The sequence below is a fragment of the Belonocnema kinseyi genome, chromosome 4, assembly GCF_010883055.1.
Source record: "Belonocnema kinseyi isolate 2016_QV_RU_SX_M_011 chromosome 4, B_treatae_v1, whole genome shotgun sequence".
NCBI classification, from domain to species: domain Eukaryota; kingdom Metazoa; phylum Arthropoda; class Insecta; order Hymenoptera; family Cynipidae; genus Belonocnema; species Belonocnema kinseyi.
This window is the reverse complement of record NC_046660.1, coordinates 134,852,664-134,867,980: the sequence shown is the minus strand read 5'-3', so window position 1 is coordinate 134,867,980 and position 15,317 is coordinate 134,852,664. Positions and strand designations below refer to the sequence as shown.

General features: G+C 37.1%; 1 protein-coding gene across 1 annotated transcript in view; it reads right to left on the bottom strand.

Moving 5' to 3' along the window:
• LOC117172110 overlaps nt 1-15,317 on the bottom strand; it is a 259,054-nt gene that overhangs the window by 9,921 nt on the left and 233,816 nt on the right. Inside the window, exon 3 of the mRNA XM_033359899.1 lies at nt 8,117-11,265. Within this exon, the coding sequence (XP_033215790.1) occupies nt 8,117-11,265 (3,149 nt within the window). The remainder of the gene's footprint in view (nt 1-8,116; nt 11,266-15,317) is intronic.

Genomic DNA, 15,317 nt, shown 5'->3' with positions numbered 1-15,317 from the left:
GTTTGGTATTGGATATTGTTGACAGATGACAATACACCAATTAGCACAAATGGTAAGTTCCGACAGTGCCTACAAGTGTGCCTACTGGCCGCTAAATGGCAACACCGGTTTCATATGTATACACCTGGTACAGATTGTGCTGCAAACCGCAACATCTCGTTTTCTGGAAAAATAGACTTGCAACTGTATACCTTTTGACTTACATAGTTTTTTAAGATCTACAATGCCCCTACCAACTATATGTCGTGGTAGAAATACCCGTTCAAGAGCCGTTTATTCGCCGTTATGCATCCGGATCTAGTTAACCTTGGTTGTTTATGACCAAAATACTTGTTTCTTATATCCCGAAGCCTCATGGCATGACTTAGAAAGTCAATGATGCCATGCGTAAGTTTCTTTGATGCTTAAGAGCTTAAAGCATGGAAACAGCATCTATAGTGTCTATATATTTACTGCCTCACTAGTTTTTACAACCTCCTTTTTGTTCTTCTGTAAAGATGTCATTCTAATCTTAATGAGAATATACCTTATCTGTAATGAAAGCTTTAAGACCTTTATAAATTGTTGAAAGACAAGCTATCGGTCGAAATTTAGATGAATTTTGTGCATCTGGTTTTGTAGGTAACATATACGAGGCACTTTAGAGCATAAAGCCAAGCATCAGATATAGGTGTTTAATGGTTTTCTAAAAAAACCTTGCCAGCGCATGATGCACAATCGTCAGGTACTTGTACCAGAAGTTGTGCACCGTGTCTGGCCCTAGAGCTTTCCAGTTACTTGCCCTTTTTAAGATCGTTGAAACATCTAAAATAGTAATATCTTTTAGTTGCATTTCAGTCAATTAGTAACATGGTTTATCAGCTTTCTGGTTCTATATACTTTTTCATATTGAGTTAATCGACTTTATTTGCACCTTACTTTGCTGACATCCATATCCAACTTGATCTTGCATGGTGGATCTTCATCCTTTGCTGGGACAAAGACTTCATTTGTAGTCCTAGTTCTACGGCCCAACGTTCTAACGGTTGCTACAACTGCACGATAAACAAGAGTTTGCACCTGTAACGCAGTTTATGTTAGTTCAAATCTAGGTAAAACCTTGGTGATGAGGTGTTCTATTAGAGTACGCAAATCACTTGTGATTTTCATCATAAGCAGATAATCTCTTAGTGTTGGCTTTACATATCTGAACTCTAGTAAAGCATAACTAACATGTCTTTCAAGGTGCTGCAGTTTTCATGCGCTTTAGCTGTTCACATAATTTATATTAAGATCTGGTCGTGGTTGTGTTGGATCCGGTACATGATGTGCGTTATTCCTAGCACATATACCTTGAGCTTAAATCAAGTCTTCGGCGTCCACATCTCTCAAAGGAAGTTCATCAATAGGAAGCGTTTTTGATCTGATAGATTCTGTTTAACCTCTGTTTCTGTCTCTGGTTGTATGAGCCCATCCACCTGTGGAGGATGTGGTTGTGTTGGATCATCAAAAGTTTGAGGAAGAACATCGATTGCCCCTGCTTGATCGTATGACGCGATTTGCTCTAACTAATGTTCATTGCTGTCGATTTCCACGCCAAAGCAACCTGCTGTTTAGTCTCCATTGTTCGGTCATCTGTAATGTGTAGATCAGTCCTGATGTCCTTCACCTTAGCGATAAGATCTGTTAGTGCGACTTTCTTTATGTTAGGATGCTTTGCAGAAAATTTCCGCAATAAATTGTATCCTCTCTTTATTTTCGTTTTAAACTTTGAACTTTCGTAATGGAGATGCAACCATTCCTCTTCCAATGTGATATCCAAATGGATGCTCTACCATGGTATTTCTGTCGAGGTGGTTGTCTGCAAATAGCTAACGCTGGCCAAAGAATCCGCAGCAGACACAATTTATGTTCCACTGCTTATTGTTTGTCGCAGAAGTTCTTTCTGGCCAACCGCTAACATAGCCTTCAAAGTTCTGCGAGGAAAGCGCAAGGATTACCGCAACATTATTATATTATATTATAGAAGATGTAGGCTCTAGTAGCTACGATCATCGTTCCTTCAAGAAACCAATGCTGACGCAACCAGAACGTGTACGTCGTTCACTCCTGCTCCTTCGATCCTAGAAGGTAAGCAAGAAAGGGAAGTTTCGCAACATACTTCGTACAATACTTTTCCTGAGAGTGCAGTATCTAGCCGCGGATAACCTTACACAACAGACAGCACAGATGGAGGCAAATGTTTCAACTCTCGATACCTTTTTAGAGCTATCAACCTTTGTACAATGTTAGGAGGAACAGTATTGGCGAACCAGATGAAGTGATCCCAGAAAAACAAACTTTTGCGTCTAGCTCGCGATAGACTGAGTCTGATGTTGGCAGGCCAGAATTATTTTGCGTAGGCTAAGAAATGAAGCTTTCGTACCTCCAAGGCAGCCGATTATGAGAACCAAACGATGGGTTTTGTAGCCTTGGTACAGCCTTAGCTCCAAAAGAAGAGCTTGACATTTTTACCGGTTTTCTTTGTTCTTTACCGCGATATGATCATCAGCTGCTGCCGAGAATTCAATCACGTAAATTATCTTGATCTTTAGATCTTCAAAGACAATATCAGGTATTGTAGCACTAATGCCTCAAATGGTGGAAATGAGAAATTCCAGTAAAGCTTAAACTGATTATTCTCCACAACGGATACCTGTTTCCCCTGAACGTATGTTTAGACGCATTGTGCATCTCTATATACCCGTATCGTGCATACTTTATGCTTTTACTGAGAACATGCCAAAGGCATTCTGGCTCTTGCTTGCACGCTCGGCAGCTGATGTCGCCTACAGGTACAATCATTATGCCCTCACGGTAAACTAAGGTGTCTATAACGTCACCTTGACCGGCAAAAATAAATCCCTCCGTCTCCGATCTCAATTCCGCAAATTGGAGAAACATGTTGGGCGGACCCATCGATACCTTTTCTCTACGTGTAATGCCGTAGAATTTGTAATATAGGGCCTTGTCAGCATGTTCCCTTAGTAGAAGTGAATATTCTGCTTCCTATATACGACTTTTTAACACCAAAGGTGTTAGTGATGCTAGGCTATGTGTACTGTCGCTGGAATCAAATAAGAGACTAACCTCATCTGCAGCCCTTTCTGCGGCACGGTATAGAAATTACGCTACATTCAGGACTTTATGTTAATGTACTAGTCGCATTAGAGAATCTGTTCTTTTAGAACTGAGCAGTCTGTAACTAGAACCATTCTTCGATGAAGACACTCCAAGCTCAGCAAATCTCTACCTTTTTCTCGCGGAAGGCATTTACGAGGTGAGAAGATCTAGGATGATGACTTCGATGGATTATCATTATCTTGCGTGTGATTCGGTCGAGCTACCTTAACTCATCGATGTTTCATTTTAGTGCACCAAATGTGTAGAGTCGTATAGAAATGGCCAGAATATTGGTCGCCTGGATCTTATTCTCTCCAGATAATTCGAAAGCCCAAATTTATCTGAGAATTTTGCGATACTTTTTTTCAAGTGTCATTTTTAACACGCGAATATCTTGAGTTCAAGCTTGCGGTATTCAAGATATGCATATGTTTTTCTATTACCCAGATGTTTGATGGTATTTTCACTAATTAGTTGAACATCCTGATTTTACGCAATGACGTATATTATAGTCTCCCTTTGTATACATTGACGTAAGGACACTTGTTTAGTCCAAAGCTGATATCCAGGGCATTAGAGTATCTATTTACATATTGTGTTTACCTATTAAACCGTCTGCTGGACGGGATGAAGGCAAATGTGTTTTTATATGTCAACAACTAATTCAAACTCACAATTAAGTCCGTCAATACGACGGAGTCAATACATCAGTTTTTATAACTTTTAAACATTTTACATTTTATTTGACTACCAGGTAAACTTATTTACATGGAAAGTAGTTGCTTCTGATCCGGAATGTTGATTTAAAGTCGATACCTAATACTTCTTATGTACCGCGAGTTTCTCAGACATGATTTTAAATAAAATTGAACAGTAATCAACAAGGAAGTATTTTAATTACCTTCTTTAAATTTACCTATTTACCGCCGTCAAAAGGATTTTAAGCCCCTGTATTAAAGAGGCCAAGAGTTAAAGGTCGTCCGTGTATAAAAGGTGGTTGACGTTAAATTCTCTTCTGCTCGGTGGGCCACATAGTATGCAAACTGTTTTCTTCGGAGCGCAATATATAGAGGCAAGAGGGAGATGCAGAAGAGTACCGGATTGAAAGAGTCCCCAAGGAAGATCCCCCTCTTTTATGTGACAAATTATTATTACATTATATGTTATTATATATACAGGACGGTTGGATATTTCCTCCGGTAAAATATTTTTCAAAAGAGTGAAGATCATTCCTTAAGTAAACTTCAACGAGGAATTCAATGGTGACCTTCATTTCGACCTTTACGTTGACCTTCATGGCTTTTTGAATGTCAACTTTGTTGTTTTTTAAAAATAGAAACCCCCTTTTTTACATCTGCAATCAATAAAGCGGAAACTTCTACGTTCAGGTACGTACTTAAGTCATAGGTCAATTGTAACGTTCAAGGTCAGTTGAAGGTTATTTGATATAAAAAAAGTTTTCCAAGAAGTCAGTGCATTTCCTGAAGTAAATTTCAACGAAAAATTCATTGTTGAACTCTGTATTGATCTTCGTGATGACCTTCAAGGTTTTTTCGAGGTTCTTTCCAAGCAATTTACGTTTACGTTAAGCATTACCCAGGAACAAAGACGTGGACGTAGTAAATTCTGTTTCCTTTGGGGTGCTTGATTAGCGTGAGTCCCCTTGCCTCTCAGGCTTCAGTGAAGATGTTCGAACCGGAAACTTTGAGCTTCTTGACAAAAGGCTATGCGATTGTAAAAATGAGTTATAGTATTACGAATCATCTCCCTATCAACTTAAGTAGCCTGTTGCAGAATCCGATTCTGTAATTCGTCTAAGCTCTGCGGTTGTATTGAGTACACTTTGCTCTTTAAATAACCCCAAAGAAAATAGTCGAGAGGCGTCAGATCAGGAGATCTGGCAGGACACTCGATTTCACCCCTTCTTCCAATCCACTTTTGAGGGAACTGAGTATCCAAATATGCTCAAACCTCCCTACCGTAATGAGCCGCTGCTCCGTCCTGCTGGAACCAAATATGTTGAAAATTATCACTTGTAATCTCCCTTATTCTTGGTACAATTTGGTTTCTGAGAAGCTCTTAATATGCACGGGCATTGAGATTACCATCGATGAAGAAAGGGCCTATCAATGTATCATTCAAGATACCGGCCCAAACATTAATCATTTGTGGATATTGTGTGTGACTTTCCAACATCCAATCAGGATTTGTGTCGGACTAATATCTAAAATTTTGCCTGTTAACTTCGCTTTTTAAAGTAAAACTAGATTCATCTGGAAATTCTGTATTGTCCAAGAAAAGAGGGTCTCTATCAATTCTGTCCATCATAATTTCACGAAATTCAACCCGATGATCAGGATCTTCTTCAATGAGCTCTTGTACCAGATGAACTTTGTGAGGATGGAAGTTCTCTGAAGGTCCTTGATAGATCCATGATTCATAAAGCGCCTCACAGTTCTTTCAATTGTTGATTTTAAGACAGGATTTAACCCGTCTCCATTATGAAAAGTGCGTTTAAAAAGCAAACGAACTTAATCATAAGATCGAACTCGATCTCTTCAACCACGCATTATTAATACAGATACCCTCTCTCGTTCCGAAAGTTTAGCTTGGGCTATAATAATTTTTGAGCAAAAGATGGTAAGTATGTACTCGTAATACGTAAATTTATTTTCGATTCGTAATATTCGTATGAAAAAACGATAAAGGACTTATGGTATTGTCTGAGGTATTGACTTAGGTATCGAAAAACGGTATAGGACTGTATAACTCTTCGGGGAGGAACAGAACTATCACCAGAATACCTGGAACTTTTAATAAATCATTTCCTTATGATTTTACAATATTCAAAACGCTGTAACCAAGATCAATACAGAGCACACCAATGAATTTCTCGTTGAAAAATATTTTAACTGGGAAAACATCCAACCGTCCCGGGACTTTTTAGATACCCTGTATATATATATATATATGGCTCGGGCCGTACTTAACCTCCGAACGCGAAAATCTAACCACCTACAAATACAGATTTAAAAAACGATCCGTCTGGTCAGGATCCGAATCTAGGCTAAGAGGGTAAACTAAGTAATAATTTTAGTGTAATACGATAATTATTACCTGTAATTTGGGTTATCCGAGCGAAAACTGTGTTTTAAGTAAGTAAAGGCCGAACACCCAAAATGTAATGCGTCGGTACATCCATCAACGGATTCCTATACAAGAATCCCAGCACTTTAAAATAAAAGCCATGAGCAAGGATGGACACAAGAGAAATTGAAAGCTTGGCAAGACTAGTGTAGACTACAGTGGGAGTTGACATTCTAGGAAATCAAGAGGGCGAACTCATGACACGCAATCTCCATGTGAAGCCACGGGCGGCAGCACTGACTGCCCAACATTTCCACGGCGGCCATATTCACCGGACAGAAGGGGGGGGGGCGATACTTTAACCACCAACCAGATACCGTTAACACGATGCAGAAGCGCCACTACCAGCGGCGAGCAGCGGTACTAGATCGACCCCTGCGTATCAGGCCGAACCAACTTTGCAGTGTCACGGTGTGGATATTCAGTAATACGCCGTAGCGACGCTGTGAGGCGACGAAGCACCGGCAAGGTGGGGAGACAGCCATATTACGTACGGCCAGAATGCGGCCATGTTGCCTAAGGCCAGAATGCGGCCACGTTGGATTAGCCTTCTGAAGACAAAGGGGAGTTGCCGTAGCACGCGCGACCAACCAATCAGCAGATCGGATACAAAACACGGAAGCTCGAGGGAAAAAGAACGGATGTGAGAACCAGTAGATTAAAAACTGTCACCGTTCGGTTACTGACGCGACGGGGTGGATGGTTACGGTAAAAACCGGGGTAGAATCAAAGAAAAAGAATAAAAGCTGAGAAAATTGCGGAATGGATAGCAATACGAAGGAGGAACTCGCCAGATGGCTGCAAGGTGAGTGGTGATCTTTTGCCAAGTTTCCCGCGAGTGTTCCTCAGCCTCAGTGATCGACCTCCACGTGGTTTGATTAGTGTTTTCCGCGTGGTTGTGATCTCGAAGCCGCGTATGGCTGAATATATAGAGCTGAATTATAACCTACTTTTGTTTATTGTGACTTAAAGGTTAGCTCATCTAATGCTTAGGAAAATTCGCTCTCGCTCCCATGTACCCATTTTTGTATTCCTCTCTCTTGTGCTTGAAGTAAAAAGAGCTAGCCTGCCTGCTAGTAGGTAAAAGTGAAGGAATTTCTCGAGGCTTGGGTAGGTAGTAACCTACCTGGCGCCTTCAATAAATTAAATGAGCTTCGAGGGTTGTGCGCGGGTTGAAAAAGTGCGACCCGCGAACTCGGTTCACTCCAAAAAGAAATAGCGTTCCAGTTAAAGGCAGGTAAGTGGCACACCCATTTGACTGTAGTTAGATTTTCTTTTTCTTATTCTGGGCCCTTCCTGACCAGGTGGGTTTTAACAGATTGCTTCAAGAGAATTTGGAAAACCTGGCTTCAATATATATGTATATATGTATATGCACGTACATACACTGGGACCGCGTTTATTCTGCCGGCGAGTAACGTAAACATTCACTTATGCCTTAATCGAATTTTAATGGGAATTGAATTATGAAAAAAGGCATATTTCTTAAAACTATTTTTTAACTACTTAAAGTAATGAACTTATTTGCATTCTAATAAGATTTACCTTTCGAAATAAGTTATACAGCGACGATCCTCTCACATTATAAGAAAATGATTTAATCAATCTAAACTTTTCTAAACAAATTTTTAATTCATTCCTGCAGACTGTATAGAATTGAATTTTTAATTTATGTGTCGAACATAAAGAAAGAAATATAAAAAAATTTTTAAACTAGATATATATGTCCTTTAAGAAACACAGGCACTCTTCTTTAGATAGGCGAAGATGAAATCTTTCATAAATTTAATCAATAAAACGTGTAATGATAGTGAAAATTATTACTCACAGGTGATATCGAATGTTCTCCTAGTCTTCGGTAGAACCTAGCATTTGCTTTATTTCCCATGCAAGGTTGTGAACTTTCTGCCTCCGGAAGACACTGAACTTTCATTTCATCAAATATAGTATTTTCAGGACAACTAAGTGTTAAAATCTTAATTTCCATGTTGCCCTCTGAAGTACATTGATAAAGTAGATTGCAGAATTTTGGATGTCGTCTAAAACCAGTCGGACAAACCAGAAGTACTTGTTCATCCGCTAGGTTTGCAGCTATTGGACAGCTAACAATTCCTGGTTCTAAGGACGGTGTAGAGACACTTGTCATATTCAAAGTTTGGGTAGTTGATCCCTGTATTCCTGACCCAATTTGTTCTGTAGAATCGGTTGGATTTTCTGTTGTTTGTTGGATAGCTTCTGTTGTTATCGTAGGTTTCTGAAAACTAGATAATTCTGACGTAGTTTCAGTGTCAATGGAGCCTTGTTCAGTCACCCATATGCTTATTTCTGTTGAGCCTCCCTCATTTAACTGAGTGGTTAAATTAGATTCAATAGTTACTGAGTTGACTTCAGTTTGTGTATTGGCTTCGGTTTGTATGCCGAATTCGGAACTGGTTGCTGTACTCATTTCTGTTGATTCGTTTTCAGATTGTAAATCCGTAGTTTCCAAAGATGTTCCCACCGTTTCTGATAATGTGGTTGATTCTGAAGAACTATTTTCTTCATTTAGAGTAGTGCTTTCGGGCAATTTCGTAGTGCTTGCTATTTCTTGAATGTCTACAGGAAACGTTAATGGCTTTTCTGAGGTTAAAGATTCAGAACATGAAGTACCTTGTCCCAAAACGCAATCTCTATCTGGGTGAACTGATTCCGGATAATTACATACGCTAATACTAGGATCGAATATAGTTCCAGGTGGGCAGTCAAAGTAGTAAACATTAAAACCATTTTTTTGTTGCACACAACGATAAAATTTATTGCATCTTGTTGGATGAGCATAAAAGCCTGAAGCACTACACACTATATTGTTTTGTTTCGTGGGTGAGCAATTTTGTTTGTCAGAAGGAGGCTTTGGTCTATCATCACAGGATTCATTACTTTCAATTACTTCATTCGAATTTAAGGTCGTCAACATCTCAGATACACCCGAGATTAGAGGCTTCGAAGGTATGGAACTACCTTCTTCGATTTTACTTTTTGTCGATTTGCACAAACTAACTAGTGAAACATAATTGCATGTTTGTAGACCTTGATCCCAAGCAGTTCCTGGTCCGCAATCGAAATCAAATCTTTTAAATCCTGCAGCGTCTTGTATGCAACGATAGAATTTTTTGCAATTATTTATATTGGGAAAGAAACCATCCTCTTGGCAGCCTGTGCTCCTTGAAGTCGTTGACTCGGTTGATAATGCCGAGCTTGTCGGAGACAAAGTCATCGAAGATATTTGTTTTCTAACGGTTAAGGTGTTGATAGTAATTTCTTGTGTTGGACTCTGAGATGGGCGTTGTGCCGATGTTAAATAACTAGAGGCAGGAAAAGAAGACATTGCAGATGCGATTTTATAGGATGGTGTTGTGGAACCCACAATATTAGGAGGTAAATATTTCGATGAAATTGTAGAATGTAAATAACTTTTTTCAGATGCTGTTGCAAAGGACAAACGAGTACTAGAAGCATACTTATTAATTTTACTACCAAAAATAGTCGATATAATGTTAGATGATACAGTACTAATCGCCGGATTAAGTGCAATGATTGATGGGCTTTGTTCATGTTTTTGTTTAATTGAGAAGTTTGCATGACTCGAGGAGGGATCCGATTTATTATTGTTACCTATTGTATTACTGAGAGCATCACAGTTGGGTAGCAGGTACAATTCATTGCAAGTTCGAAGTGTCAAATCCCACCCAGTGCCCGAACCGCACTGAAATTCATATTTAGTATATTTAGATCCTTCGTCCACACATCGATAGAACTTTCGACAGTTTTTTGGATCGGGAAAAAAACCTTCTTCAGAACATAATATATGGGCATTTTCTACTTTACTTGTTCCAGATACAGAAACACTAGTAGATTCTTGTTGTGTGGGTAAAGAGCCTGAGGCCTTAAGGAATTTTGTTGTTTCTGATGTTTCTGATGAACCTATTATTGTTTTAGTCACTGATTGAGTAAGAAATGGTTCATGTATTTCAGAACTTGACATAATTGGTCTTGGTGGCAATACTGAAGTGCCTGCAGTAGTGGAAGCACTGGATGTGTAAGATGCATGTGAAAGACCTGGCACTTTATCAGATGTTAACTCATTCATCTCTTCAGGATAACTGGGGTTTTTCGCTTTTATGGGATAAAAAGGATGATTAATTTGTCCGAGATAACTATATTTTCTGGCTAGCTCAAAATCAGTAGGTTGACTCGGTTTACTTTGATAAGCAGGTTGATCAGGTTGACTGAGATAAACAGATTGGTTAGGTTGACTGGGATAAACAGGTCGGTTAACCTGGCTTAGGTAAACAGAATAGCTAGAATATTCAGGTATTATACTTGCATCTGGAGGATGTCTCGTAGAAGGATCTCCATTCCACTGATCTTCAGTGTCGTTGATGTCTAACTCTGGAAATGATTTCGAACACTTTTTCCGTGAGACTGCCCAAGGGTGATTACATACTTGTGTATCTTGATCCCAAATTGTACCAGTTCCACACGTGAATTCATATTTCACATAGTTACCTGATCCTTCTTTTACGCATCTGTAAAATTTTCTACAATCTTCAGGATCCTCTATGAACTCTTCGCCGCTGCAATGATAGTGTGCAGTCACATCATTTCCGTTTCCAGATAGATAGCTACTTATTGAAGATGGCACTACTGCAGAATTAGAATAATGTTGAGAATTTTGCCATATAGAATTAATTTCGTTTCGTGAATCATTACAATCATTTCTTTCACTCTCATTTGGAGGCACGCATATATTTCCTTTATTTTTTGAAAAAACTGTACCACCACCGCACTCAAATTTAAAAGTAGTTAGTGCTCTGCTGTGGCCCCAATTGACACATCTGTAAAACACACTACAGTTTCGAGGATCAGGATGGAATCCTTGTTTAGTACATTTGAATAATGATTCTTCATAGAATTCAGAATCTGCAGAAGTGTAGTTTCCTTAAAAAGAAAAAAAAAGATTCATAGGTAAATAAACGATATCATAGAATCAATTGTCACAGTATTTTAAGAGAATTGTAAGAAAGTTCAAATTTTAGTCAATTTCCCTCACTTCTTGCAAAATCCGGGATATGCAACAGTTTTAAAAGACCAGTCCTGATATTTTGAAGGTCAAACGTGGCCTGACTTAGCAATATACATTGATGTGATGGATTATAAGTTAATAATCTTTTGAAAGGTGTTATTTGTATATTCGAACATCCAGGAGTTTTTATTTTAGTTAAAGAATTCCGCAAATTAAACATTTTTCTTTTTATTGAAAACAATCGGATGTATTACGTCGCACAGTGGTCAGGATGGTACCAAAAGGTGATCAAAAGTCTAAATATTATACGACTAACATAAAATTCAATTGTAAATACTTTTTGGCTTCCTGATTCCATAAGTGTTGTAAGAACTTCAAAATAAAAAATTTCGGACTGAAAATGACAGCCAACACATTTTAATTATGGCTAGTATTTTATGAAATTTATTTCAGAAATATTGTGTAGATTGCTGGTTTTAAATATGCTATAAAAGGTTCAAAATTCAAAATATTAAATATAATGCGTTGGCTAAATTAAAAAAGCTTATAAAAGCATGCTATTTATTTTGAAATAGTTTTCGAATTTCTGATTTCGAACCTCTTATTCAATTGTATGAAGTGAAAGATGTGTCAGTTCTGACGAAATAATAATTAGCAAAGGATAAAACTATACATTTCTGTAGGTTGAACACATATACAAGTAATTATCTCACACTACGTGTATAAAATTTATGTTTGTTTGATTTTATGATATTCCTATATGTGCTTTAAAACGATGATTGTGAAACTAACCTTCTTTTTTTGTACAATCAATATTTTCGAAGAAATTGAAGATTAAATGTTCAATATCGCATAAATCATGTAAAAATAATATTACGCACGTAAAAAATCGTAAGAAGAAAAATATGGCTATTTTTAATTAAAACAATTTAACATTTCCCGATTGTTTGACACGAGGTTTCAGAAACACCTGAATATACTGTTTCTTTTTTTTTTTACTTTTCAACTCGGATTTCTAAAAGCCACGAAAATAAGAACACTTTCGGCTTAAAAATCATATTATATAAAAAAAATATACTAAAATTTACTATCAGTTAATGATATACAAAATTTCGTTACCTAGTGCTATTTTTAATTTTATTTGAAGATAATACATTCAAATTAAATTACAGAATACTCCAATTCTTCACATTCACTTGAGCTCGGGTTATCGTTAGAGTCTTTACTTTCTTCATCAGATGATGAAGACAGTGTGATTCAAAGGATTTTGGAAAAGGTATTCAATAACAATAGTCATTTTTCATTTGATATTTATACCTTTATAAGCACAGTGTTCAAAAACTGTAATTTATTGTCAAATAAACTTTCACTAACATAAAAAGGGCACTTCCAGTAGCGGGGAAATCGGGCCTCACTGTCACTAGCATTGCATGATTAAAGATCTCTTAGGTACGCGCCACAATACCCAGGTAATATTTACATTGCAGAAATAACCTCCAACACATTGATTTTTTACTACTATTAAGAAAACCTAGTCCTTCGTTGTAGTACCATTGATGAATAATCTTAAAATTACCATGTGAGAAGATTTGATTAATAAAAAAAAATTGTTTTTAATAATTGTTGAAAATATATTAATTTACGGAAAGAAACATGAACTAAATAGAATATTGAATATCTATAAATCAAAATACTAAAAAGTGTTTTAATAAAACTCAGTATTTCATAAAAAATTTTATAAGAGGTAAACACACGCGCCTTAGCATGCACAAATTCCTGCCTGTGTGTCCTTCGTTATTAGCATCCCATTTGAAAAGTTGCGAAATGAAGCAAAAATCTATTATGGAAATCAATTATTAAATTTTTTCACAAAAACTGAGAATTTCCACATTTTATGGCAAAGGTTAGCGAGCAATTTTATCAGTCGAAAGCTGATTAAATGATATATATTTTTACTTGTGAAACAGAAATAAAAATATTATAATATTGATGAATATGAAATTAGTTACACTTGAAACACTGGGAGGAGATAATAAAAATTGCTTAATGTTTAAGATTTCAACAAGAACTTTCTTACTCATGTGGTCGCAGGGGACACAAAGCTGCCGCACGACCCTGGAATTTCTTTCGTCCACCTGAACTTTCACTAGACAAGTTTACTTAGTTCGGACGAGGTACCGTTCTACCCACGCACATTGGGACAAAAAATTCTATCTAATAAACTCACGTAGTATTCACGCAGTATTCGTAGTATTGCGTATAATTTACCATTTGAGCAGTGGGAGTGTAGATTGGATGAACACATAGATATTGAATGAAAGAATAGTATGCATCTAGAATGAAATTCAAACTCAGTTAGGCTTAATCTCGGATGCCGTGAGACGAGCAAGTGGTTCTATGAAGAACGGAAACACGGCCAGAAATTTCTTCGAGAATTGCAATACAAGATCCAAAATAACTGGCTTAAGCAATCAGTTACTAAAAAACTTTTACATCATTTTGTAAGTCTTAACTAAAGGGAAAGCGATTGTACCTTACCGACAGTAGATCAACCCTCCAAACCATGAAGGCAGAAGAATCTACACAATATCAATCAAGTTAAGAATCTTCAATAATAGAAAATGTTTAACGTCTTAATAAGACTAGATGGAAAATAATATTTTTAAATTAAAATTAAAATTATTTCTTGAAAAAAAGATTCTACTCCATCTTCACTCCATTGGGAATCGAACCACAAAACTTCTGATTTCCAGTCAGGTGCTTTTCCAATTAAGCTATTAGAGGGATCAGAATAAGAACACTTAATTTAAGAATATAACGCTAATTTTTAGCTAGGTGTTAATGGTACAAGTAATTATTCTCCAATTTTTTAATTTATCTGCTATATCATCAGAGATTGTACCTTACGGACAGTCGATCAACCCTCCAAACCATGAAGGCAGAAGAATCTACACAATATCGATCAAGTTAAGAATCTTCAATAACAGAAAATGCTTAACGTCTTAATAAGACTAGATGGAAAATAATATTTTTAAATTAAAATTAAAATTATTTCTTGAAAAAAAGATCCTACTCCATCTTCACTGCATTGGGATTCGAACCACAAAACTTCTGATTTCCGGTCAAGTGCTTTTCCAATTAAGCGATTAGAGGGATCAGAATAATAACTCTTAATTCAAGAACATAGCGCTAATTTTTAGCTAGGTGTTAATGGAACAAGTAAGTATTTTCAAATTTTTAAATTTATCTGCTATATCATCAGAGATTGTACCTTACCGACAGTAGATCAACCCTCCAAACGACTCTGTCATCGGAAATTGAAAGAACGAAAAATTTAATTTCAAAAAGTGTACTCAGGCAACAGGTCGGGCGTTACCTTGATGGTCATTTCAAGGTAATTCAAACTTCAATAAGGTCTGGATATTTTTCGCAAGTTAGCGTGTGAAAATCTCCCTTTTATCTCACTTACTTAATTTCTTACTTGAACAATGTGCATATTGACTATTAAGAGACCTTCCGTCAGGCGCAGTATGTGGAGTTTCAAGTTAGGGCGCGAAGCGCCTGACAGGCACGCTTTTGAAATACTAGTAATACTAATAATTAGTTCTTCGAAGTAGAAACATCGTTTTTCCTTTTTATAATTACCATGGCACATCAGGAATCTAGTTTTACTTAGTTTTTTAATGTGACAATATCAAAATTAAATAATTACATCACCAATCAGACTAAGCGTTCTACTGATAATACTTTAGGTTTTGAACTTTAAAGTTTTCCTAATCATTTTGAAAATAACAAACCATTGTAGGAAGATAATATACGAAGTGTAGAAGAGTACATTTTATGATATTTTGTGGAAATACGAGGTTAGTTCAATAAGTCCTTAGAATGACCAACAGATGGCGAGCGAATCGCTCCAAATCATCTGTTTTCAGTCAGCACCACTCCCGACTAGATATATGGTGCAGTC